Source organism: Cololabis saira, chromosome 23 (assembly GCF_033807715.1).
Source record: "Cololabis saira isolate AMF1-May2022 chromosome 23, fColSai1.1, whole genome shotgun sequence".
Lineage (NCBI taxonomy): Eukaryota > Metazoa > Chordata > Actinopteri > Beloniformes > Belonidae > Cololabis > Cololabis saira.
The window spans coordinates 20057902-20084827 of record NC_084609.1 but is presented as its reverse complement, the minus strand read 5'-3'; the positions used below and the strand labels follow the sequence as shown (position 1 = coordinate 20084827).

Genomic DNA, 26926 nt, shown 5'->3' with positions numbered 1-26926 from the left:
TTAAAACTCCACTTGTAATTTATAAAATTATATGCCTAAACAATTAACAAAACGCTCTTTTTTTTTTTTTACAATGGCTACTTCTTCTCGTGTTTTCCTAATCACAGTGGAGTCATTGTGTGGACACCTAAAGGCTGATTTATGGTTCCGCGTTACACCAACGCAGAGCCTACGCCGTAGGTTGCGCGTCGCCGCGTACCCTACGCCGTAAGGCTGCGTCGATTTAACGCGGAACCATAATTCAGGCTTTAGTCATAATGTTCCCGCTCTTATTTTGAAGGCGGCGATGGAACCTTCCAGACCGTGTGGATGGCGGTGAGGCAGCAGCAGCAGCAGCAGCAGCAGAGGTCCGTGGGGGAAGGGTGGGAGCAGAAGGGTGGGAGCCATACATGAATGGCTTCACCTCTCAAAAGACTCATTCATTGCGGCTTTAAGAAAGTCGTCCTTATTGAGATGGGCGCTTTTGACAAACAAACCTGAAAGCCAATAGAATTTTCATTAACTGTAAGAAAATGAGTGGAGAGTTGACTGATGTTGGGGTAAAACAAAATAACTCAATATAAATAAGTCTTTTTTTTTTAATTCATAATAATTTTTTTTCCTCTAAAAATGTGGTTTGTAGAAATAGGCCAATAGATTAGAATATATCCAGGGATTTTGGTCCTGCACAATGTTTCCGAAACCCTTAATCCATCGAATGAACGGAATGGTGGTCAATACAGCTTTTGAAGCGTTTGCAAGTATAGGCCTAAGTGTTAAATAAAATTAAGTTTGTTTTGTAGTTGTTTGGTCCCTAAATCATATGAATCATATAGCCTGTCAAGTATTTTGAAGTATTTTGAGAAGTAATTGAAACACTACCATTATGGGAATTAAAAGTTTCCCATTAAAGATGGATGTGTATCTGCATGCCAGCCAGACATAATAACTGGACACGTTTCACCTGTTTAGAATTTTGTCATTTTCTTATTCAGACATGTAATAAACAAGTTCACACATTTTTAAACAAATAGGTATGGAAAAAGGAAATAAACAAAACTATTGATAAGTAACACAAACACATTTTAGGTGACTTTCCTTTTTTTGCCACAGATGTTTGTCTAAACAATTCCTCTCAAGCTCACAAACCTAGTCCCAGCTAGGTTAGTGAACCTAAGACAAACACATGAAACAATACTAACAAACTAAGAGACAAAGTCTGCCCCACAATATATCAAGACTTTAATATCATCATGCCATGAAGGTTCTCTGGATGTGTCCTAAAATGTTAAGTAAAAATCTCAACAACACTGATATGATGAATAATACAACCACATCAAAACATTGTAGTACAATATTTTAGAAATATCAATTTCCTCTGTCATTATTCTACAGGTTTTATAAGTTATTGTTTAGTTAGGCTGACCTATAGTTGTTCTGCTGGGATAATATCCTCTAAAGCGCTGCCATTTGTATGCTATGCCAGTCTCTGTCCATCACAATGCAAGACATCACTCTTACAGCTCAAACGGTCACGGTTTTCCCGTGTGGCGTCCGAAGGGAAGGTGCCCGGCAGAATCTGCTTCCTGTGCTTTTCCACTCAGTCTTCAGTCAAGTGCAGCTCTGCTTGTGCAGCGCGGAAAATATTAAAAGGAGTACACTGGTGTCCTGTACAGCTACGGTCACTTCATCACCTTCCACACATATCTGACAGTTTTCATTAAAAGAAGCTCTAGTTTAAAAAAAATAAAATGAAATAAAAGCACATCAAAAGAAAAGAAAAGAAAAATGAGCCAAACTTTTAAGAATAATTATCTGGAGTCGAAAATCTATCATCTGACAAACAGCAAGTATAGTGTAGCATTATCATGGTTCATGAAGTTACAAGGAACTGTAATGTGTTAACATAGGGTGGTTTGACTCGCTTTAGCAGGACATTTCCTTGAGATCTGGAGTACGTTGAGGGTAAGTCAGCACCTTAAACTCTTACACACCGGTTTGAAAGCATTCCTGAATATGTTTGACAGTGCGTCTGAGCATAGGAGAGGCCAATGACATAAGAGTGGTCTGCACCAGTGTTGAGGAGAAGCAGTGCAGGTCAAGGTAATATCAGTTAGGACCCGAGGTTTCCTGTGGTGGGTCCTGCTGCGTCGTCTTCCTCGGTCAAGCCAGACGCCCACGCCTGCCGCTGTAGCTCCAGAACTGTTCCTGAGGAAGGCATGCGGCATCTGGGTCGGTCATTTTTGATAGTTTAGTGGAGTAATTTGTCTGCTAATTATGAGATTTGATACTGCAGCGTGATTGATTTTGACTTTAGAGCCCTGTGACTTGCAGTACAGGGTGAAAATGTGCCTTTAGAGAAGCCTTTCTTGCCTTTTAAGGATCATGAGTTCAATTTTCAGCCGTCTTTAAGTGAGTCTAAAATCAGTAAGTATCTCACAGCACCAGCCTTCTATTCTCCGGGGGTGCAGCTATGCCAGGAAACCAAAAGAATTAATTACATTCCTCATCAAAATGAGTTCAGACTAGTTCTGGTTCCAGATAGAGCTCAGAAAGAATAAAACACATAGAAAAGTCATCGACACTAACTCCACATTACCTGATGGTACACAAAGTCTAACAATGACACCCAGGATGCATCACTGTGCCATCCTGCTGTGTAAATAACACGTCCCAATCGTACTTTTCCCCAAAGCTGCTCCAAATATTGTGTAAATTCACCACATGGCGTTGAGACAGTCACTGTGCTGTGTCAGGAGAAAGTCACTCAACACTGGAGGCAGTCTAAGAGGGGAATCTGTGAGTGTCCCGATCAGGAGTAAAGTGTCACCGCCGGGCTGAAGGCTCAGTGTAGGGACAGTGAGGAAACTGGTTCAGTCATTCAACGGGAAAAGACTCCAGACAAGAGGGAGAACATTCCACGAGGGGGAAGACTAGGTCCGCCGGCCACTGACGACGATGATGATCCAAAGATGGGGATGCCCTTTTCTTTTTTTCTAAGGAAATTATCGTCGAGGGAAAAGAAAGGTAATTCTTGAAGGAAGAGGATCCCGCACCCTGAAGTTTTTCTTTTCTTAAAATATTGACACATTTCTCTGGTGAGTTTCGGAGAAGTTCCACATTAGGATCAAAGTGAAAGTAAATATGCTAGCAGCTGCCTTTGGACCGTGTGTGGCATCCCTTTGTGATTACACCAGATATTGGATTTAAAATGGAGATGACCAAACGCTCCAGCAAAAGGAGTTTCACAATGATTTCCAAAGGTTGGATTCCACCGCTGTGGACCAAAAGCTGGTCTTTGGTAGGGGAAGAATAAAGGAAAAAATGATCAAAGCTGTGGTTGTGATGACTGTGCAGCTGTCAACCAAAGGGTAGGATGGTCCTCTAAGGATCTGTGGACTTGTGGATGTGGTGAGTGGAAGGCCGGGGTGAGGTCTTTGAGGAGTTGTCTCAGTGGGACTCCCCGTTGACCGAGCTCCCTTCCCCCCGGGGGGAAGAAGAGCGGGAAAGGCCCCTCTCTGTGTTTTCTGAGCTGGAGCCGTTCTGGTTGTGGTGGTCTGCCGACGAGGCGGAGCTGGAGGAAGTGGCAGAGGTCGCCGAGGGCTTGGCCTTCTCTTTAAAGTCTGTTATGATGACCGTCAGGTCCCCAACCGTCACCTCCAGGTGCTGGGCGCTGCTCCTGTCGATGTTTTTTAACCTTGGCCTAAGGAGAGGGAAAAGAAAAGATCAAATAATCGTGATATACTCTTTGCTGTGCTGCGACATGAGTATCTCTGACCCCTGAGCGAGGTGTCGGCTTCCTTACCTCATCTTCTTGTGACTGTTCTTCTTGATCGCCGGCTCTTTATCGCTCTTCTCCCTCTCGACTCTCTCCTTCTTTTCCTTCTTGGGCTGCGACGGCAGCACAAACTGCTGCGTTACCTGCTGCTGAGAGACGAGCTGAGAGACGGGACGAGGCTTCCTGATCCGGCGGGACGGAGGCGAACAGAGACATGGAGCGGGAGAAAGAAAGGGAGAGACCAGTGTGGCAGATTAATGGGAAGGTAAATAGGAGAGAGCACATGGCTTCATGCTAGCCTGCCGCCGTAATCTATAGCCAATAATCACTGCCAGTGCTGGTTAGGATGGGGCTGGTGAAGTGTTTTTTAACGGCAGCTGCAAGCAGCAATAGGGAGGAATAGGAATAGGAAGACATATACCTGCACAGGCTTGCTTTTATGCATACAAGAGTTTACAATTACAGTGACAAGTTAAGATCTGTTCAGAAGAATGCAAAGCTGCAGTAGCTATTCAAACGTTTACAGAGGTTTCTGCAAGTTTTCTTTTGGAAGACGTAACTATGTTTATAATACAATTAAAAACCGTATAACTGCCAAAAATTGCTCCAGTCTGTGAGACCTTCTCATTTTTACACCAATAAATCTCAAAACAGAAGTACTTAAGTTGGTACACAGAGTGCACCAACATGAAGTGCTCCTCTCCTTTGGCTCCTGTGGTATCTCACTTCACAAACATCCCTGTGTCTGTGTGCCAATACACATAGACAAATATTATTGTCCAGCTCAGAGGAAAACTAAGTTGTAGTTTATTGAATCTGTGATTATCTGGATGCAAGTGAAGTGCACCTTGTGCGTTGGGGAGAAGCGTGAAGGCTTTTCTGTTGTAGGTGCGCTCTCTAAGTACATTTGCCTTTGGTGGGAACTAACAAAACGTGAGCTTTGTTTTTAATGAGTCAAAAACCAATCTGCACTCCAACATGTTGCTACATATGAATCAAAAACTGATCTTTTGTCAGAGGTCAAGGTTTATGTTTCTGACATCCAGTCTGTTAGTAACTGTCAAACCAAATCCTTTTTCTGCTTTACTTTCTTACCGCTGAAGTGAAAGATTATTTATATCACTACATGTTACTTCTTACGAAGGAGTCCTCGTTTGCATCAACTCCCAGGAGAAGGTGCAACTGTTTATCGTACTTTATTGTCTTCCCATTCAAGATCTCTGCAGGTTCTGCTTCTGGCCTCTAAAGGTTGTCATTTCTTTAGCCCAAATAATTTGTGTATTTGTTACACCGGCCTAAAAGACATATCAGTATTGGCATACGTGTTACCTGACATGCTTTGCATGTAAGGGCATATGAAGCAGTAAAAAAGGAGGTTGTCGTCCTGACAACGATCTGCACCAGTTCACAAAGGTCCACTTTGTTCCTCCATGGCCAACTGCACTTGCTGCAAAAATGTAGCTGCGTGGAGATTGCTGGCCAATCAAATATCCCGCTAAATTAGTCTCTCCAAAAAACAGATTCTTCTGTTCAGTCATCCCTGTTCAGTCTTCAAATTCATATCAGATAACAGAAAAAGAACAACATAGATAATTTGATTTAAGAGGATACTCTGCAGGTAAATGAAAAAAAAAGAAGAGAAATCGCGATTCTCTGGCACAATTTTTTCACAAATCGAAATGTTTATTGTAATCTCACAATAACAATGTCACAATTTAAACCCTAATCTTTAATCTTGACTATCCACCAGTGCAATGCCATTGAATAATTACAATAATAATAACATTAATTCAAATGATATACTGTATAAATAATCTCCTGTTGTAAATTAATTTCTGGTAGTATTTACTATCATAGTGATGATGTCTATATATCTTTTGATATTAAGGAACTAAATGACATATTTACAATTACAATTCTTTTTATCATTTAGTGATTTTAGAAGTTTTATTGTGTGAAAAACAGGTCTCTTAAAAATGAGACCCCATGTCTCAATGAGACCTGGTATGGGGGAGTGGCCCACAGCAGCACCAGCTGCTCACTGAGAAAGGAGTCAGAATGATAGGTACTTTCACGTTAGAGCCTCCAATTACTACTGAAAAAGGAGCTAAAATCGTCCCTAGAGAGGACTGAAAGCTCGCTATATGTAGTATTAAAGTCGCTGAGTTAGCAACACTCCTCCAGTGCCCCCGACCTTGCTCTGCCAATGAAACATGTGATGTAAAGACACCTTGTCATAGGCGAAGGGGGAAGGCAACGACCCTTAGGTGCATTGTTGGGCGTTTGAGAAAATCCAAGTAAACCTGGAGGAAAATAGGAGTGTTTTGTTTGGGATGCAGCTCTTGCTATGAAATGCAAAAGAATTGTAGTCAACTGGAAATTGGATTGCATGTAGGTGTGAATTGAGATTGCAATTTTTTAACGACTTTTTGTACAGTCCTAGTAATGATCCAAAGAACAAGGCTACGAATACAAAAGGGTGACAAGTTCAGTCATATAGGAGGGACTTGGAGTAAAGCTGTTGCTTTACGCTTCTGGCTAGGATGCTAACTGAACTCCTTCCGTGGGAGGCATTTCTGGCACGTCCAAACTGTTTTAAAAACCTTTCTCAAAAAAGTGAGGGAGTGCCAGGTACTTCCACCCCAACCCAACCCTCTTCCAACCCTACCCCCAAAGAGGAAGAAGACTTTGTACTGATGAATTACAGTGACAATACTTAAACAGGTTAACCTGACATAAATCGTGTTTCCATTACACTTTTTTGCGAAAGAAAATCAAAACTCTGAATTTGAGATAAAGGTAGCATAGCAGGGGGTTTGTGTTTCCATTGAACCACATTTTTCAAATAAGTGCAATTCTCGTAACTCTCTCTCTTCCAGCGAGAATTCTCTTGAAAAACAACGAAAAAGAAGATCTCAATGTTGAAGAAGATGGATAAAAACATCTTTAGTCTTTGACAAATTATTGTGATTGTTGCTACCACTGTTGAAGAAATAGTCAGATGATGAAGGCAGCAGATGATCATTCAAATTATTAATTTGAGGAAAAGCTCTTATGTAGCATAATGCAGTAAATCATGATGGTCAAGTAGTGTTATGGCACAACTTCCTCGTTTTAATGAGACCAAAAACAGCCGGAAACAAGATTTTGAAGACTTTAGATTGACGGGCTGACGTCATGTCAACAGCGTTTCCATTACACTTTTGCAATAAACTGGACAACGAATCACCTGAAAAACCACCTTGTGAAAGCCTAAAAAGATTTTTGCGATATTTAGGAGTTTTTTCTAATTAGATCGGTTTCCATAAATACCATTTCTTTTTCGATATTTGGGTTTCGTGCAAATCTCGGGGGTAATGGAAACGCGATAGAGTAAATGTTGTGATGAACTTACATTTCTACTCTTGAGCGGCAGAATGAACAGGAATCAGCATGACAGCTGACAAGGGCCTGAATGCGAGTGAGAGAGGAAAATATTCCGTCACTTACGTAATTCTGTGTAGTGTCAACACAGATATAAGTGCAAATGAAAATACAAATGCAGCACTGGTATGGTGAACTTTGTGGGTTCCAAGAAACACACATAAAGGCTTGCTACAGAATAACTGCACCCTGGTGTCCTTCTGATCACACAAAATGTGTTCAGCGATGGCAGATGGCAACGATTGCCTTAGAAGTGACAATGACACACCCTTACACAAAGTGTTTACCAAAGAAACAACATTAGACGGGGGAACATGGCTCCCTAAATGTTCTCCCGACAGTCACATCTTCATCCTTCATCAAAACTAATGTATTATGCAACTGGTTTGTGTGTATGCATGTGGGCTGTAATCAGATTCCTGTCAAGGACTCTGTGTGTGTATTTGTGTGTGTGTTTGTGTGCTAAGGGGGTAGCAAGAGCTGTAGCCAAGAGGAGAGTGCGCAGTAAAGGCCATCTGTTGTGATGGTCCACATATCAAGTAATATTTCATGCACACACACACACACACACACACACACACACACAGAGTCACACGTACGAGTGTACCTGCAGTCAACACAACATGAACATTCTGCACTGAAAGACAAGTACAATTTAGAACTGGGTCTATGCGGTAATGTAATTGTGTCCCTAGAAACAGATGCAGTAATCAGGCACTTGTGCACGCGCACACACTACAGTGAGCAGACGGAGCATGAGGGAGCTGTGATGAAATGATGAAAACACAGGGCTTGGAGTCCTGTTAGTAACTGGAGCCAAAAATTAACACGGAAAACATGTTTCGTAATTAAGTGGCATCACTCAATCAGCTTTTAATGATTCTAACATAAGATTCTAACATAAGAATAGATATCTATTTCATGTAAAGGCTCTCAAAGCTCCACTGTTGATACTGGGCTTATCCAGTACATGTAAAGCGCTTAAATGACCAGAGAAAATTCAGAGGTAAAATTAGCCTGAGCGCCATTAAAATGGGTAATGAGGCACACTGTGCCACATTTTTTGCCAAAGTGAGCCTCGGTGGCCTATTTTACCAAATGCAGACTCTTCCACATTATTTCAGTGAGGAAATATGTGGTCAGCTGTTTGTTCCGAGGGCAGAGCTGTTGTTTAACAAGTCTGGGATGACCTAAATTGGGGCCCAGCTTCAAAGAGACTCCCTGTCTTTTTTTTTGCAGAGTTCTCAGTGCCTTCGCAGAACTTAATGTGGTGTTAGTAAGACTAGAGTGAAATGCAAATGGCTCACTTGGCCTACATAACCGTCTGATAGGGGGGGAGATGGTGAGGTTTTTTTTTTGAATATGCCTGATTTGTCAGCAAGATGCCACAGATTTGCTGAGAGCAGAGTCGTTCCGATCATTTTATCTCCGTCCAACACAGATTCTGTTATGTGGGCGTATCAGCTAAGTACAAATCCCACTTTTAGTCAAGATGTCAAACCAGAGGTCCGAATGTTCGTTGTAAATTTGACGGCTTGCACATCTTTTAAATGATATGACCGATGTTGAATCACATACTAGTAGAGTTATGGGAGAGTATTTTCAGAGATGGATTTCTGATACAGCCAATTAAACAGTAAAACCTGATCATTTTCTGGGATTAAGAACATTTTTTGGAGGGGTATCTCTTACACTCCCCTCAGCTTCCCTGGTCAGGTGTATACAGGAGTGGTCCAAAAGAGAGTTCAATCAATCCTCGCATCTCAGATTCAGGAGAACCAAAGTGGATTCCGTCCCAGTCGTAGAACTCTGCAGCAGCTATTTCCCCTACTGGGATCCTAGAGGGGTGTGGGGGGGTTTGGTCAGCTGGTCCACATATGCTCTGCAGACATTCAACCTGACCTTCAGCTAGCAGTGGGCGGTATAAACGGTATACAGTAGAAAAGGATATACATTTACCCAAGAAGAATTTTACTAAACCAGCCTATTGCAATGTTGATGATGACATCAAGCTGCGCCTACTTTGGTCGAAAGCATAGCAAAAAAAAAAGAAAAAAAAGGTAGCACTACACACCAGCACACTGATCATTTACAAGCATTTTCCAAATTATGACAAAAAGAATCAGCGGTGGATCGATATTACAAATGCCGTTGCAATGCACCCGTGTAAGGTCATGGTGTCGTTTCTTACGGTGGAGAAAAGCGGCTTTCAGAACATGATGAAGACACTTGATCGACTTAATAATAATTAAGTAATTTAGCAAAACTGAAAAGCCCACAAAATGTACGACAAAGTCCGCCAGCAAGTGGAGAAGGATCTCAGGAGCATAAACCACGATGCGACAACTACGGACTTGTAGACGAGTCGCACAGTGGAGCCTTACATTCGTGTCACAACTACTCTGATGTGCAAGATAGGTCAATCACTGCATCATGGAGCACAAACACTGATGTTCAGCGTTTGTATATGCAATAGATAGAAGAAGCCTGTTGAACTTAGAGGGTTTTTAGTTCAAATATGTGCAGCTTTATTTTTGTACCATATGACATTTATAAATAAGTAATAAGGAAAGAAGTGTTATTTGTGTTTTTACATTTTGCCCTTTGGTTCAAACAATGTTGAATTTTGTGTTTTCCCAACATCCATCCATTTTCCACCACTTATGAACCGGGTCGCGGGGGCAGCAGCCTCAACAGAGATGCCCAGACTTCCTTCACCCCAGACACTTCCTCCAGCTCTTCCGAGGGGAGTCCGAGGTGTTCCCAGGCCAGCCGAGAGACATAGTCTCTCCAGTGTGTCCTGGGTCTTCCCCGGGGTCTCCTCCCGGAGGGACATGCCTGGAACACCTCCCTAGGGAGGCGTCCAGGAGGCAGCCGATACAGACTACGTTTACATGCAGTCAAAATTCGGGTTATTGCTAATATTCCGGTTACTGAAACATTTGGAATATTCCGTTTCCATGCGTAATTCATCATTTGGGATATCTCGATCAAACCAGCGACGCACGGAGAACGTCATGACGCAATTCCCGTCATTTCCGCTTCTTCTTCCTTTATCCAAATTCAAAACAACAACAATAACAGCAGCACGGCGGATAATCGGACCCGCTGGTACCGTTTTGTTTCTTGGTCCTGTAGTTCGCCTTTTTCAGCGCCTTCCAGCGGTGCTTGATCTGGTGTGGCGTTCGTACAAATCCTGCTTCGCGCAACTTTTCGCTCACCATTTTGTAAATCTGGCCAGCGCGGCAATTTCTACCGTCTACAAATTACAAAATATTCATATCATATTCATATCTTTCATTACATTTATGAAGTGATTAGTCTCCTCCTGGTCTTGCGTTTCTCCATGTTTATAAGAACTTCCTGGACTCAAAAGAACAAGATTCCTTGCGAAAAGAACAGAAAACAAATTCATGTTCCTTTTGATGGGGATATCCCGATAGGCGTTTAAATGACTGAATATTGGGGTTATAAAAGGAGTAACCCAGGGGACATATTCAGGTTTTTAAAAACCCGAATATGTGAGCAAATTCCGGTTATTCAAAGGGGTTATTGGTGTTTACATGGCCGTGCAAAACTGGGTTATTGCTAATATTACGGTTTTAAAAGGGTTATTGACTGCATGTAAACGCAGTCACAGATGCCCAAGCCACCTCAGCTGACTCCTCTCAATGTGAAGGAGCAGCAGCATGTTTTCCCAACATAATCATTCATCATTTTTATTCATTTAAAATTACTTCATCTTTGTTGATGCTATTTGAGGTTTTTTGTGTTACATTGTTTGGAAAAAGATCCTTAACACACCTTAAAAATGCACAATAATTGTTCTTAAAATGGTATTCTATACTCTTTCGAAGTGTTTGTTCTGCTGCAATATATCTGATATGTGAGTATGTTCAGAAACATTGTCCTTTTGACATATAAATTTATATACACACACACACACAAACACACTATATATATATAATATAATATAATAATATAATATATAGTAATATATATCGTTATGTCTCAGATTATACCGCAATATAGATTTGAGGCCATATCGCCCAGCCCTACCTTCAGGGTACTTTGTGTGGAGTGCTCCAAGAGTTGAGGTCTGTTGCTTCAGGCTATTCAGTCCCTATAATAAAAGAAAGAGCTTGGTCCATATTATAAGTAGTAAGTCAGATTCATTCAAAGTGGGAGTTGGGCTCCATCAAGGCTGCCCCGTTCTCACTGATCCTGTTGTTCCTAACTTGTTTTTGACAGACTTTCTAGGTGCAGCAAACAGGCTGAGGGGGATCCAGCTTGGTGGCTAAAGGATGCAATCTTTGCCTTTTGCAGACGATGTGGTCCTGTTCACTTCATCATGCCATGATTTGCACTTTTCTTTGAAGCGGTTTGCAGCAAAGTATGAAGTGTTCAGTCAGAAATAGAGTTGAATGTCCTCTCTGGGATGGGAGTGAGGTGCTGCCAAAGTTGGAGGAGTTTTGTATCTCGGGGTCTTGTTCATGAGTGAGGGATGAATGGAACAGGAGATTGATAAGCAGATGAGTGTACCTTTTGAAGTAATGTCGACTCTACTAGCCTGTTGTAGTGGATACTCAGAGCTAAGACAAAAGGTAACACCCTGTTTACTGGTCCATCAACCTTCCTGCCCTCACCTATGGCCACAAACTGGGTTTAGTGACCAAAAACATGAGACTGTGTATAAGCCCCTGAAGAGAGTCCCCCAGGAGGTGTTTCAGACACATCCATCCAGGAGTAGGCCCCCAGGCAGACCCAGGATACACTGGAGAGATTATATCTCTCAGTTGACCTGGTAACGTCTCAGATTTCCCCAGAGAAGGTGGAGATGGTTGCCAGGGAGAGGGAGCCTCAAGTCCCCACAACTCCAATTTGGATAAGATGAAGTTAATGGATAGATGAGATGTCTCTGTTTTTCAGAAAACCAAACTACAAAGTTGTCTGCAGTGGTTCCTCCATCTTTCCTTTTGATTTATTAAACTCCTCTTGCTCTTTCACCTGATGGCTCCTTAAATGCTTTATAAAGTTTCTTGTCTTACATTCAGCAACATTTGTGCCACCTCTGCAAACCTCAGCATGTATAATGAGCCCTTCAGCATGAAACAACACCATACTGCCAACATCTCGCACCCCACAGCTTCCCCGATGTAAATACTCACAGACCCCATTGTGAGTATCTGCAACTAGGTATCAACAACTAGATTAAACCTTTAATTTAAATAAAAGTGATAAAGGTATTGCTGTCCTCTGCTTTGTTTCTGCTTCTCTTGGTTTCTGTCGTGTGTCCAAAATATTCCTCCAAAAGGTAAGTGAGCTGCATATTTCCAAAAACAATTAAAAATAAAAAACCCTCCTCCATCTAACTCATTAATTCAGGTAACCACTGAGTGATTTAATGTGCACTAAAAATCAATTACTTACCAGTTTTGCTTAAATCACGACGAAAAAAAAAAGAAGCTGTCATCAGACTGTAATTACATCACGTGCTCGGGAGCAGCTGGGGCAGTGATAAACACGTTTTGTACATCCAGTCTTCTCCTGTGTGTTAGAGGGAAGCTGTTTGCCGCTAACAGAGCTGCCTCAATAACCTGAAGGTGAAAGAGGAGCCAGAAAACCTAATATCGCAATGAGGTAACGCAGCAGGCCCAAACAGAGCTGCTTCTGTTAACGCAATCAAATGGTGTTTATCTTACCACTTACCCCCGACCCCACCCACCCCCGGCTGCTCCGTGTGTGTATGTGTGTTTTATTGATTCCAAAAATAATTTCTGCGCATAATGTAACAGTCTATTCTCTCTGACATTAATACCTCGTGTTGGAACAGCTGTTGACGTCGATATTAGCTCCACTCATGCCATCTATTCTGTAACGGCTAATGGAGACCCATACTGTGACATTATCTGGGGTTTACACAAACGCAACTCTGCTTTCTTCAAAACAGAAAGGGAAAAGGACGACAATTGATACCCCATGTCTCCTTCCAGTTCTGCCAACTTGAACTGGTATTACACGAATCCTTGCTGAAGTACCGGAGACCGAGTTAATTGTAATGTTGGAATAAAATGAAAATAAGAGTAATTCTCTTGCTGAAGTGCGAGGAAAAGCTGCAGAATGGAGGCTGCAAAACATTAAATGGTGCCACTGAAACCTCACATTTCACTAACGAGGAACTCTGGCTAACCCCATCTCAAATATGTCGCACCCACACACATGTGCACACATCTATCGCTATTTCACTGCTCGGGCCATTTGCACTCTTCTCCCTCCTTCTGATGCACCCATTGACCTCACACTCATCCCCCATCGCTGGTCTGTGCCGAAAACAGACAGGAACTCGTTCGGGTTTTTGTCTGACAGAAGCAGTCGGCAGGTTAACTGAAAGGTTTCTGACATGCAGACAAAAGGGTCATCGATGCTACTTAGCGGGACTCAACACGAAAGCACACAAATTAAAATGAACTGAACTAGAGCCTGGTGAGGTTTGAGCTACAAAACCTCTGAAACATGGTTTCATATTAGATGTGAGCTGACTCTAGGACACAAAGATCATGTTCAGACCACTTCCAGATAACCTTAACATAGTCAGTGTAACTCTATAGCTAAGTTTTCAATGTTGACAGATTTACATTCTGTTATTCCGGCTTCATTTTTTATTGTCTTTAAAGGTGGGGTAAGTGATTTTATGGATGTCACATATTTGAAACAAAACAAAACAAGACCCCATCATGAATTTCTCAGACTCCCCTACTGCATGTGTTTGGACATATACCCTTATCCCTTCTGTGATTGGCTAGAGCAATGTCTGTTCTGTTTTTTGTTGGGGGTAGGCTATAAATCAAGAAGTATTTCATAGCCTGTACTCACGAGATGGGCAATTGGTGTAGTGAGGAGATAATTACTGACTGTGAAAAAGTCTTCAAGGTTAGAAATCGTGAATAATTGCTTACCCTGCCTTTAAATGAACAAAAGATATCCAAAAGATTAGTTCTTCTTAGTTTTTGCTTTCAAAAAAAGGGAAGAATCAATAAAAATATGATAAAAAGAGCTATTAATTTTGAATTGTTTGACTTCTATCGTGCAAAAATGTGCTCAACACATAAAGAACAAAATACATTTTTTTATCCACGGATTCAAGTGCAGATATTTATACAATTTTGGACTGAACTGTCCACTTTTAAAATAAAAACATAAAATATCCACTATTCGGACTTCAGAGGCAGTGAAATGCTACCGCATCCAGCTTTGAAAGGCTGAAAAGCCAATGTTTGACCATCTCCCTTTTTAAAACTGTTGCCTTGTGAGATGCATCCGAAACACAGAGTTCTGCAGCTGTTTGGACTGTGTCCTATCAATTATCGAGAATGCTGTGATGAGCAAACATCCCACAGGAGAGCGGAGAAGTCTGCATGTATGCAGCAGAGCATGCAGCTATAAACACATCTCAGCTCACAGTTCTGTGATGATTGTAAGATCTTTGTGAAACGGCTTATTTTATGCTCCGTTGGACCGCCTCAATCCAGGTGAAGGCGTGTGTGCGACAGTTTTTTTTTGTTTTGTTTTAATATATATCAGCGGGTTGTCTCCTGCGCCTGTGAGCTGATCCAACCTGATGATTAATGTATTTCCCTGCCTGTACATACATGTATGCGTGTGTGTGTGCATGTGTATAACAGAGACAGATGGCTCCCCACGTCCTGTGGTTTATGACACCTTCCACAGCCCACTGACCGCACTGTGCTACAGTCTCCTCTCACACCAACGCCTGCCTACACAAACACACGGAGCAGAGTGTCATGCATCAGCGTCACCGCAGTAATTACAGGCTTATCACGTCGCTGTAATCTTGAGCCACATGGACGTGATAACAGCTAGCCTCATCGTCCGGGGGTGTACGCCCTCAGTACAAACCAGGGAGCCACAGAACCGAGGCAAATGTGGAGCTTATTGGTGGTGATAATCGCTTAAACGGTGTGGCGGGACATCAAATGCTTGCTGGTATTCTGTTCCACGCGTACGCTTATCTGTTTTATCCTGGAACTATGCTTTTCATACAAAATATCACTTCAGAAAAATCATTAAGCCATTTGAGCAGCTGTTACCAGCAAACATGATCACATGACACAATATGATTAAAGGGATGCTTTAAAAGGTAAGTGGATGTGATTTCTAACCCTTAAAAAAAAACAAAAAAAAAACAGATTCATTCAATAGTTTCACATCATAGGAGTTGCAGAAAAATCAACACAACCCCAGCAGTTTATCAGAGGGCCTGCAAATTTGAAATGTGTAACTCTACAGTCCTGCTTTCTGTTTTTTGTTTTTTTTTTTTTGCACAAAAGGGTAATACACAAAAACCAACATCCTGTTTTTTGTTTCCAATTTATTTGGCATTTTTTGAGCAGAAGAACACTAAAAGCTAGTAAAAGAGTTTTAACCTCTCACTCATACGTATATGTTGGAAACACCAGCAGCGATGCTGAGCATTGGCTTTGAACACATCCAGGGGGCGTCCAGGGATGCTTGGATCTGCCGATTTTAGTCTTGATACCGATATCAATGTTTGCATATCCGTTGCAACAGAGAGCTGCACAGAGACTAAAGACATCAGGACTGACTTCAACATGTCCTTCCAAACTAAACAATAAATTACTGAGCCAAAATATAATTTAACAGCAGGAATTTACATTTAATGAAGTATTGTTCAGTTTTCTACAAGAAAAAAAGATTCTACTCCAGCAGCAATGAATAATTGTGCACATTCAAATTCCAAGTAAAATCTTATCAAATGTAAATAAATGAAATAAAACATGCACCAAAAAACAAAATCATATGTCAGCAACATCCTCTCTGCATAACTTCCCCCATCTAAGACCGAAGTCCTCCTTATCCCTGCACATCATTCGTTCAGCCATCGATATCACCATAAATATTGCCTCTCCTGCTGTTGTTCCCACAATGGTTACAAAAACCCAGAGGGCCATGTTTTATGACTAGTTATCTTTCTCTGACCATGTTGCATCGGTGTAGCGGTGGTGTCACTTTGTTCTCAACAACATCTGAAAAATAGGCCCGTATCTGACTTGCATCTCCTGATACAGGCCATGGTCATACCCCCCACTCGATTACTGCAACTCCCTCCTCACCAGCTTCCAGCTTGTTACATCAAACTGCTACAAAAGGTCCAGAATGTGGCGGCACGTCTGGTCTTTAATGGACCCAGACGGGTTGGTTAAACACCCACCTCACACCTCTGCTCGTTGAGCTTCCCTGGCGGCCCGTCGGGGCCACACCTGCCTACGTGAACCTGACCGTGAAGGCTAACATCCCTTCACCAGCACTGGCTCATCACATGAAAACACACTGCTTTCTCCTCACGCACACAGTCGAGGCCGCTCTCCCCCCTCGTTCCTCGATGGCGGAGCAAGTTACCTGTGGGGTGAAGGAGCAGTCGTGTCTGAAAACTGTCCTCTTTCAAGAACATCCTCATTCCTGAACTCCGCTCCCCCCCTTTTAACTTGCCAAGCTGCACTTGAATGTCGTCTTAGTGGCACTAAGCTGCACTAATTTAAATACTGCCTTATGTGCACCTACTCTGAGATGTACTATCTAACTGTGGCTTGATTTGTAATTCCTCTGTTGTATGTCGCTTTGGATAAAAGCTAAATGGGATGAAATGAACAGATTAGCTCGTGGATCGGTTAAATTTTTCAATAACCAGCCCATGTACTTAAAATATCAGGATTGATATCTGGTCCTAATATTGTATTGGTGCTTCTTTGGTGACATCAAGCATTCTCAAAACTGAATTATGGGTCCGTTGGGTCTCGCTTGAAGTTTTGTCATTAATTTGCATTTGATGCAAAAACCAGCCGATCAAGCTGCACCTACACATGCTACGTGCCAGCAGTGAAACCGTACATGGGGGCGGGACCTGTATCCAACCACCTGGCTGTCTTGAGTGAATAGCAGGAAGGAATCTGTTGGCTATTTAATGATATGACGACAGTGTCTGCAAGACACAACCCGGGGAGTCAGAAACACCGACTGTCGGCGCACGGTGTTGCAGCTGGTGGTGCTGCCTCTTCACAGCTAGAAGGTCCTGGGTTTAGTTCTCACCGGGGACCCTGTGGGTGCTGAGTGCGTGTTAAGTTCCCCCATGACTTCAGCACCCACACCCTGGGTGGGGTTGGTGAAATGGCCTTTATACGTGCAGCAGTCCTGGTCTATACATGCCCCCTCTGGATCTGGCCGGAATAACGTGATCCTTCCACGCGCTACGTCCGGCCAGAGAAACCTCACCCTGTCTGGTGAAAAGAAGCGGCCTGCTCACTCCTCAGAATAAGAAGGAGACTTGAGCTCAATGCAGGGCCTCCCGGGGTTGGCAGAGGGGAGCAATGCCCAGGACTGACTTAGGTAGAGCACTGGGTGATTAAAATGGGAAAAATCGTGAGAAAACAAGAAACACCGACCGCGAAGAGTGTCCAGTTGGCTCCTGTGTGTGAGTAAGACCCCGTCCACAAGTAGCCGGGTATTTTTAAAACCGAATATTTCCCCCCCTCCGTTTATAAAATAATTTGTATCCACATTACATCGTTTTTAAAAAAAAAACCCTTCCTCACATAACCGAAGATCTGCGTTTTCGACCACATTCATAAGCATTCTAACCTGTAGATCATCCGCGGCTCACGGGGAAGCTGCGCCTCCGCGGTGCAGCTTCCCCGGCAGGCGCGTCTCCTTCTCGGTCGCCACGGAGCTGCCGCGTTAAATCGACGCAGCCCTACGCCGTAGCCTACGCCGTAGCCTACTAGGGTACGGCGTAGGCTCTGCGTCGGTGTAACGCAGTAAGCGGTGGTCAAGACCAGAGACCATTTATTTAATAAATAGCTTGGACAACAGATGCTGGATCATCTGTAGTTCTGTAGTAAACAAAGGTTGCACGTCAGAGCAGATTTGTTGTTGTTTTGGAGCATAATGTGACGTTCGAAAATGCAAAACTCCGGTTGTCTCTGTCTACACGCATCTACATAAACGGAGTTTTCAAAAATCTTCACTTTGCCCGGAGTTTTTTTAAACATTCGTTTATTTGCGTTTTCATGTGGATGACAGGTCCAAACGTAGGAAAATATCTTCAGTTTAGCAGATACCCGGCTACGTGTGGACGGGGTCTAAGTCACAGACTAAAGATTTTGGTCGCTTTTTGCAAAACTCCTAATCATTTGTTGACACAAATCGCATCGTGGAACAAACCCAGCTTGAATCAGACAAGACTAGAGAGGCCAACACATAGAAAAGCCCTCCACTGTATTGGAAACCTAACAACTAACATCATGGTAGCACGCTCCAGCTTCAACTCGTGATGATTCCGCCTGTAAATCATAAGTTCAGCTTAGGTTGCTTCATGGTTCTCACACGTCTCCAAGAATGCCGTCGCTTCAACACTCATAAATCTACTAATGTTATGCATATTGTCTAAAACCCGGTAAACTGTAGCTACCCCAGCCAGTCTTATCATCTATTTATTTAATGATGCAATATTTGTCTAAGGAATAGACTAACTGCCAACTTGATGATTGGATCAACAATAGGAGATCTCATTAGATCACCAGGAGCAGAGCTTGTGTTTGTCTTTTTTTACCGTCTCATCCAAAAGCAGTGACAGATCGTTTAAAACAGTCAGCCAAGCATCGCAGGATAACTGACATGAACGTCTGATTTGTTTTCCTTCCTTTCTTTTCTATTTTTCTTTATGGCTTTTATTCAAATCAAGGCGGGTAAAGACAGAAATTTGTGGCGTCAAATCTGGATCAAAGGTGGTTTTTATCAGCGTGGCTGTTGAGAGATTTGAGTGTTTTTGATTACGTCTGTTTTTTTCTTTCATAATTGCTCTGAAAACAAATAAGAGACCTTTTTACGCAAACAAAGACAACGCAGCCTAAGGTTTATTGCCAAAAATGTTTGTGTCTCACTTAATTTTAAATTACATGCTTGTGCTTACCCTATTTTGTTATTAACATCAGCCTTTAAAAAACACATTCTGCTCAACGACTAATAAAATACACTGACTGAAACTCACATTTGCACATATTTCCGTTGCACACAGTTTCATCATTGCAGATTTTTCTAAGAAATAAAATGTAATATAATGTTAATAAGTGTTCAAATTGAACCCAAGACCTTTTTTAGGATCCTCCACCCAGCGTGAGGACAGCCTCATCTCTGCAACTCTCCGCCATGACTCACGACGCTCTGTTTCAAGCAGTCACGCAGCTCCTGCGGGCCGATCCTTATCTTCTCTGTAAAAGATGTCGACTAAAAGCAGTCACTGACCGGATTCATTAAGTTTGAGCCGCATTTCTGCATCAAAAATCATCTTTAGATGTAGATGTAGATGAACTTAAATCAAACGCAGAAGGGTTTTGAGAGTCATTGAATGAAGAGATATTAACTGGCAGAACTGTATTTTACATGTCTCCCTTTTTATGTAACTTTAAGTGCCAAAAATCCAGCACCACATATGCTCGACTATTGCAACGACAGCCCAGTTTTTTAACTGCGAGGGTGAGCTTTTGCTGGGCATGAAAAAAACCAGCTCTCCGCAGCCAAACGCTGACGGGCTCCCAGCCAGCCAGAGTTGCTTGTGCTTGTTTCAGTGAACCTGACAAAAACCCCGCACATCAGTCATCCTGTCAGAAAACTGCCCAGGGTTAAGTTCAACTCCAGGGGAGGGGCGGGAAGCCAGCAAACGACGGCCGCGGAGAGAGGTAAGACAAACGGGAGAGAGCTAATAGGGGCATGATCAGGCTCACTGTCGTGACCTGCAGAAAATACGCGCTAAAGCTGCCAAACAGGCTTCTCGGTGTGGAGCGTCTCCTGGGTGGCTCTTAGTTGTCAGATCAGCTCAGTGAACTGTTGCAGATGGTACCAACACCAGAGAAGGTCACACGCTGCTCCGTTACAGCCTGTAGCGTTTGGCTGAGGAGGGCGTTTAGGCTTAATGGCTGTCAGCAACGCTGCACATGATATTTTCAGCTTTAATTCCAAAAAACACAAGACTCACAGCCGAAACATGTCTTCTCTGTCCTTGTACGCTTAAGGATGTCGATCTAAACCAGGACAAGTCATAATGGCTGCAGTGGGAGGTGTTCTGTGTCTTTTGCTAAAGGACGGTATTTGAGCCATTATTTCTGAAGGCTGCAGCGTCACTTCCACCTCCTGGAGCTCCTCTAAGACAGCTTTAATTAAATGGTGTAACTAGCAGCCTGCAGTAGAAGACCAACATATTTCTTCTGTGACAACATGCACAAATGACTTCATCACATTCAAACTGAGAGAGCATTTTCTCCACAAGTGGAGACGTGGAGCAGAAAAACTTTCTGTGTTCAGGCCTCACTTTTTCCACTTTTGCATCAATCAAACAGTCTTCTATTCACAACTGAGATAAGCCGGTGCGACTCTGCTGATGCATCTGTCTGTAGTCTCTGCACAGCCTCCTGCTTTCCATCAACTGCTGACTTTGGACCCCCGAGGTAAACCATCTCACCACATCGCGGGGATCTCAGCGGCAGGACTGCCCTCATGCCCTGACAGACATCACTGAATAAACACACCATTATTTTTCTCGTATGTTGTCTTCGACCAGCTTCTGTGGCGACGGTCCAGGAGCTGCTGCGTACTCTACAACTCCGTTAGGCGTTAATTCTTTACCTCGCTGCAGTTCAGTCATGCTTATTTACTTATCGCTGAAATTTGCCTGAGTTCGGCGTTAACTCGCATTTATATTCTCAGTGCCGTTCGCCCTTCATCGCCGAGAAACCCGCTTTGTCTGGCGTGTTCGGCCTCATACAGCTGCGACCACCTGTGCAGCCACTTTTGCTGCAGTGCTTGGCCGCGCGGGTTCGTGTGTCTACGCGTTCACGTGTGTCATCCTGGAAGAGCACAACAGCCCCGTTACTCCAATATTTCTGCAGCACTGCAGCTGGCGGGAGACGGGAGGTTATTGACATTAGACGAGACCGCCTCGCAGGCGTTTTTCCCTTCAAAATGTTCTGCCTGAGAGTGTTGGGGGGGGGGGTTTGTCATGAGGAATTCTCGCTCGCGTGTCCTTGCCAGCTTCCCAAAAATGTCAGGATGGAGAAGATAAAGGACGCCACGGCTTTTGGTGTCACGAGTATTCAGACGGGTTCTTGGCAGAGCTGAAAGCTGATTTTTTCTTCTTCCCCCCCCCCTCCCTCATAGAGACACGCCTGAGTGGATGAAGTGTGCTCAACTATCGACCCTCAGCTGCAATGAGATGGACATGATGACAGGAGCACGTCTGCCACTACAGTCAAACTCAAAAAGCCTGCACTTGAGGTGTTTACGGGTGTGTATTTGCCCACAGATATGTATGCAGTCATGTTGAAAATCTGCATGATGAGAGCATCTGGGCATGAGTGAGTGAGTGAGTGAGTGAGTGAGTGAGTGAGTGAGTGAGTGCGTGAGTGAGTGAGTGAGTGAGTGAGTGAGTGAGTGAGTGAGTGAGTGAGTGAGTGAGTGAGTGAGTGAGTGAGTGAGTGAGTGAGTGAGTGAGTGAGTGAGTGAGTGAGTGAGTGTGTGTGTGTGTGTGTGTGTGTGTGAGTGTGTGAGTGTGTGTGTGTGTGTGTGTGTGTGCCTCTGATGACAGCAGGCTGATTTAGCTGTTGCATAGTAATGAGCTATGGCTGTCTGTCTGGCAGCTGCTGACAATCTCTTTTCACAACTAGCCCTCCCACACAAACACACACACGCACACACACGCACACACACAGCACCATCAAAGATCCTTTTTTGTTGTTTGTTTTATTTCTTGTACTTGCTTAATCACCAGAAAAAGTTGTGCAAATGCAGAGGATAATTAGTGATGCATTAAAGAAGGAGATCACAAAACAGTAAGCATTGTGTCTCGCAGCCCGACCGGACAGCTTCACTTCCTCTCCTCCGCTCTTTGTTGTGTTTTCCTCCTGATAATGACTGCCACTCAGGAATAACTGTAATTTCCTGCTTCAAATCACCGATGTCAGGGGAAATATCAGGCACGGGAACGCGGGGGGGGGGGGGCGGTAGCGTATGCGCCTTTTATGCTGTTTATTTATGTGTATGAGTATCTCCAAGCAAGGTCATGTGCACCCCTTTGAGAGGGAGCTATATTACAGCCGCTTTCAGTTACAAATATCGCCGGGGCAACAAGATGAATGCGTGCACATTAACAGCAAGCTCTTCCTAATATTACAGTGCCAATACACGAGCAAGAACAAGGAGATGGATAAACTAGTTCGAGGTTAAGTGCGAGGTAAAAATCATCAAACTGAGTTTGAGGCAGTGCTGAGCTTGTATTATCGTCTTAAAGTATTTGGACGATGACAGTTTTATGATTCTGGCTTGATACACTGCGGTGGATTAAGATGTGATAAAAGTGTAGACTTTCATCTTTAATTTTAGAGGTTTCACAAATATATAGTATTTAGCATTTAAGGATTACAGCCACTTTAAGCAAAGTACCTCCATCCTAACTGATGTCCAGATGTTGTTCATTCCCTCGTTACCTCAAGATTAATGAAGCAAGTAGAAGGTGAATATCAGATAATGAGGGAAAGCAATGAAACTGAAAACACCAATATGATGTCGTAGTCGTGGAAGCCATGATTAGGATGAAGAAAACAACATGAATATATAAGAGACAGCAGAAACCTTAGGTAAGACCAAAACAACAAAATAAAAAAATAAAATAAAAAATATCAAAAAGCCAATAATATCACAGAGGACAGCTAAAGTGAATGATCACAGATCCTTTCCTTAAACCACAAACCCTTTGCAGCATCAAAAGAAGTCAAGAATACCCTGGAGATGGCAGGTGTATCTTTATCAGTGTCTACAATCAAGAGACATCATCATGAATTTAGATACCGACTGTTTGCAATAAGGTGCAAACCCTTCAAGATAATAAAAAACGGATTAGACTTTTGCCAGGAAAAAAAAACAACTTCATACTTCTGGTATCAGATTATTTAGATAAATGAAACCACAATGACATGAAGAAAAAAAGTATGGAGAAGGAATCCAAATGATCATGATCCAAAGTAAATCACATCATGTGTCAAACATGGTGGAGGCAGTGTTGTGGTATGGGGGATGTATGACTTCCAGTGGAACCAGCTCCCTGGTGTTTACTGATGACGTGACTGACAATAGACGTAACAAAATGAATTTTAAGGTGTATAGGTCTATGCTCTGTGCCCACATTCAGGCAAACGCTACAAGAGCAAATATGTAATGATCCACAACACATTAAAGGAGGAAATCAAGACTTTTTGAAAGCAAATAAATTGAATTTTCTTCCATAGCCAATCAATGACTTGATCTAAACCTAAAAGAGGGTGCTTTCAGGCAGCCTTATAATAAAAAACAATACAACTTTGTAAACACACATTTGCAATAAATATCTGAAAAGTAATAACCCTCAAATTTCAAGGTAGGAGAAGTGAAACGACCACTAGTTTGAGGACTGGCATTTGTTTCTTTTACACAAATTACATATTAAACGCATGGTGGAGGACGGTTGAGGGTGTAATAAACAGTTAATCATCCCATTATTACATGGTACAAACTAGGGCTGTTCGATTAATCGATTTTATATCGTAATCGCGATTATGTAATTAGAACAATGTTAAAACGTGAAAATCGTAAAATCGATTTTTCACTTTTTTTTTTTTTTTACCTTGTCTGCACACATATTAATGATTGATACCATATTAATGATTGATGGAAATACCTCTCAATACCTGCGACAAGTGCCCCATGGGAGAGGCTCTTTACTGTAGGAGGGGGCGTTGTAACATGCCACCGGGCATCCCTCAAGCCAGATGCGCTAGACCGGCTCGTGTTCCTTGCAAAAAACTTGCAAATGTGAATAGCAAATGTATTGAGTGACATTACACACCTCTACCTCCTTCATGGGTTGTATTATTATTTAGCATGCAAAGACCCAGTTTAGTTTCATTAGAAAATGTCTTGTTTTATTTAATTGGAAATATAACTTACAGTATGTTTGCAAGTGCTGATTTGCTGATTTATTTTTTCAGAGATAAAACTTTATATTTTATTATATTTTTTAAAACTTTTTTTCAACTTATTTTACAGAGTTTTGCACTTTATTCATTCATTTTTGGTTTAATAAGAGCAAAGTTTGCACTTAAAGCCCAATGGGGCAAATGTTCAATAAAAAAAAAGCATATTTGAAATCATTTCTTTGCCTTTTGTCAATTCACAAAATAATCGTAATCGTAATCGAAAATCGGATTTTGAGAGAAAAAAATCGAGATTTTATTTTTGGGCAAAATCGAACAGCCCTACATGGTACAAACACAGAAAGAGGAGGGTGGCAGCCCCACACATCCCCGGGGACCCCCTCACCGAGGCCTGCTAATGTCAAACACACAAAGGTTATGTTCCTTAAAAAGCCTTACCTTGTTGATGTCCCCTTCCTGACATCACACATCATGCACTTAAAAGCCTCCGCCGTGTTCTTGTACGTGCACACGCTGCAGTCCCAGAACCCCTCGTCGGAGGAGGGCTTCGGTTGACGCTTCGGCCTTTTTTGAAGACAATAAATATAGAAAACAAAAAAAAAAAAAAAAAAGAGAGGAGGGGAGGAGGAGGGGGGAAAGAATGGGAATTAAAAAAATGAAAACAGGAGGGAAGGGAGAGGAGACGCGAGTTAGTCCGGCTCTCATCCGACGAGGATATCGATGGCACACATCTGGCTGAGCCTATAGGGTTTAGGAAATCATCTGCAGGCGCGCTGTGATCTGACACTGTAATTGCCGATGAGGTTTTAGCACCAGCGCACTAATACACACACACACACACACACACACACACACACACACACACACACACACACACACACACACACACACACACACACACACACACACACACACACACACACACACACACACACACACACGCGGTGAGAGAGAGGGAGAGGGAGAAACCGCGGAGAGAAACCCCTTTTTTTCCTCCCCTTCCCCTCCCTAGGATGGAGTATTAAAGCCCTCGCCGCGCCGCTGCTCACCTTGTGGGGCTCCTCTTGTCGCCCATGCCAGACCAGGGAGAATCTGGAGGAGCTGAGACGAGCAGAACACTCGGGTTTTTTTATTCTCGTTATTTTAGCTAAAGAAGCGATGCGCCTGTGCCGCTCGGCTTCCAGCTGTCGTGGAAACTCCGCTTGGGAAATAGACACGTGACCACGCGTCGGCCAATCAGCGGCGCGCTTACTTCCCGTGGCTGACATTCCTCTTCATGAATCAGTGCTGCGTTCAGGGACACCCCGGTAAGCGCCACTTCTTTCTGTTTTGTGCTCGATAAATATTCGCTTTATATGATTGTTATAACACTTTTGATCTTCTCAGACGGTGATCTTCACTCAACGACCCTTAGCACAAATTACATTTTTAAAATACCTAGTTTGTAAACCTGGAAAAAAGGAGGAGGACATAAAGAGGGGATAGGATGTGTGACACATTAAACACAACTCGTGTGAAATAAATGGTTTCGCACCATACACGCCATCCTCCCTATCGCATCACAGATAAAATGGTTTTTTACAGCGCATTCATTTATCTATTATCTTTTAATGTATACAATCCCAAGCTAAAATTAAATAAATAATCACAAAATGCAGTGTTTTCATCGGTGTTCATTGACACATCCCTGTTAATATCAATTCTCTTTATTATATCTTCACACACAGCAGATATACTGCAGCTGTTTATACCGGAGGATCATACGCAGGAACGTTGGGGAAATCCTTGGCTCACTTTGCATGCTGACGCAAGAGGGGACAAAAAGCACATGAGGATCCAGGGGTTCCTGAGACGCTTCACAACAAGGACATAGTGAAAATCTCCATAATATCCAAACGATGGGGTTTCACTGCAGGGAAATCAGAAACATAGCTTTTACATTTTCATAGCATAGGTCAACGTGGGATGTTTTGATTCCCCCCCCCCCCCTTTTTAATTGGAATGTCCCCTTCTTTGTTTGCATCTGATCAAATACAGCAATTGTATGCTCAAATGACCCATTTGTCACCATATGTACAAAAACAACAAAAAACTGCAAAACAAATATAGGGAAAAAAAAGCTTTCACTTTATTGGAAAAAGGCAAGAAGTAAATGATCTGTTTTCTGCATCTGACCAAGAAATGTAGGCTATGTCTTAAGTCAAGATTTTATTGAGTGATAAAAACGAACAAACAATCTTCATAGACACAGTCACGCCATGAATAATTCAGCTTTTTGCATTTATTAAAAGGTTTATTGGGGGGGTGCAGGGGTCATCTGTTAGTGGCGGCTCTCTTTTCTTTGTTTAAACACCATATTGCTAAACAAAATACAGCTTTTGAAATACTATGAAAAAAATTATAAAAATGTTCTTTAAGTCTGTTTAAGTTATTAGTCGCTGAGCTCCTCCTCGTCACTGAAGTATGCACTTTTTTTGATCCTTCGCTTCTTGGATTCGGAGGATGTCGACGCATGAGCACTGTCCTCTTCTGCTTGCCTCCTCTGTTTTTTCTCCTCTTCCTCGACGTGGGCTTGCTGGATGGACAAAAAACAAAAAGATGACCATTTATAATACAATACAATATACATTTAGGAAAAACAACAGGCTCCCATTGCAAATAGTACTTTATGAATAGGTTTTTCTGAAGAATTGTC

At 42.6% G+C, this 26926-nt stretch overlaps 2 protein-coding genes and 1 long non-coding RNA gene across 3 annotated transcripts in view; 1 reads left to right on the top strand and 2 right to left on the bottom strand.

Moving 5' to 3' along the window:
• Positions 1 to 932: 932 nt before the first annotated feature.
• Positions 933 to 25443, bottom strand: yaf2 (YY1 associated factor 2). Its single transcript, XM_061714769.1, has 4 exons — positions 25281 to 25443; positions 24670 to 24795; positions 3785 to 3940; positions 933 to 3682 (listed from the first exon to the last, which is right to left on the bottom strand). The coding sequence occupies exons 1-4, from the start codon at positions 25304 to 25306 to the stop codon at positions 3430 to 3432; spliced, it is 561 nt and encodes a 186-aa protein (XP_061570753.1). The 5' UTR covers positions 25307 to 25443; the 3' UTR covers positions 933 to 3429.
• Positions 25190 to 26809, top strand: LOC133424268 (uncharacterized). Its single transcript, XR_009770858.1, has 2 exons — positions 25190 to 25538; positions 25959 to 26809. It is a non-coding gene; the product is annotated as an uncharacterized LOC133424268 (long non-coding RNA).
• zcrb1 (zinc finger CCHC-type and RNA binding motif 1) overlaps positions 26427 to 26926 on the bottom strand; it is a 4505-nt gene continuing 4005 nt past the window's right edge. The window contains exon 8 of the mRNA XM_061714768.1: positions 26427 to 26806. Coding sequence (XP_061570752.1) covers positions 26663 to 26806 — 144 coding nt within the window. The 3' untranslated portion in view covers positions 26427 to 26662. The remainder of the gene's footprint in view (positions 26807 to 26926) is intronic.

Excerpts from the sequence above, each read along its gene's own strand:
- yaf2 (XM_061714769.1), bottom strand. The coding sequence starts at position 25,306 with ATGGGCGACAAGAGGAGCCCCACAAG. Across the intron at positions 3,941-24,669 it reads AGGAAGGGGACATCAACAAG|GAAGCCTCGTCCCGTCTCTC; the intron begins GTAAGGCTTTTT and ends CCGCCGGATCAG. Across the intron at positions 3,683-3,784 it reads AACAGTCACAAGAAGATGAG|GCCAAGGTTAAAAAACATCG; the intron begins GTAAGGAAGCCG and ends CCCTCTCCTTAG.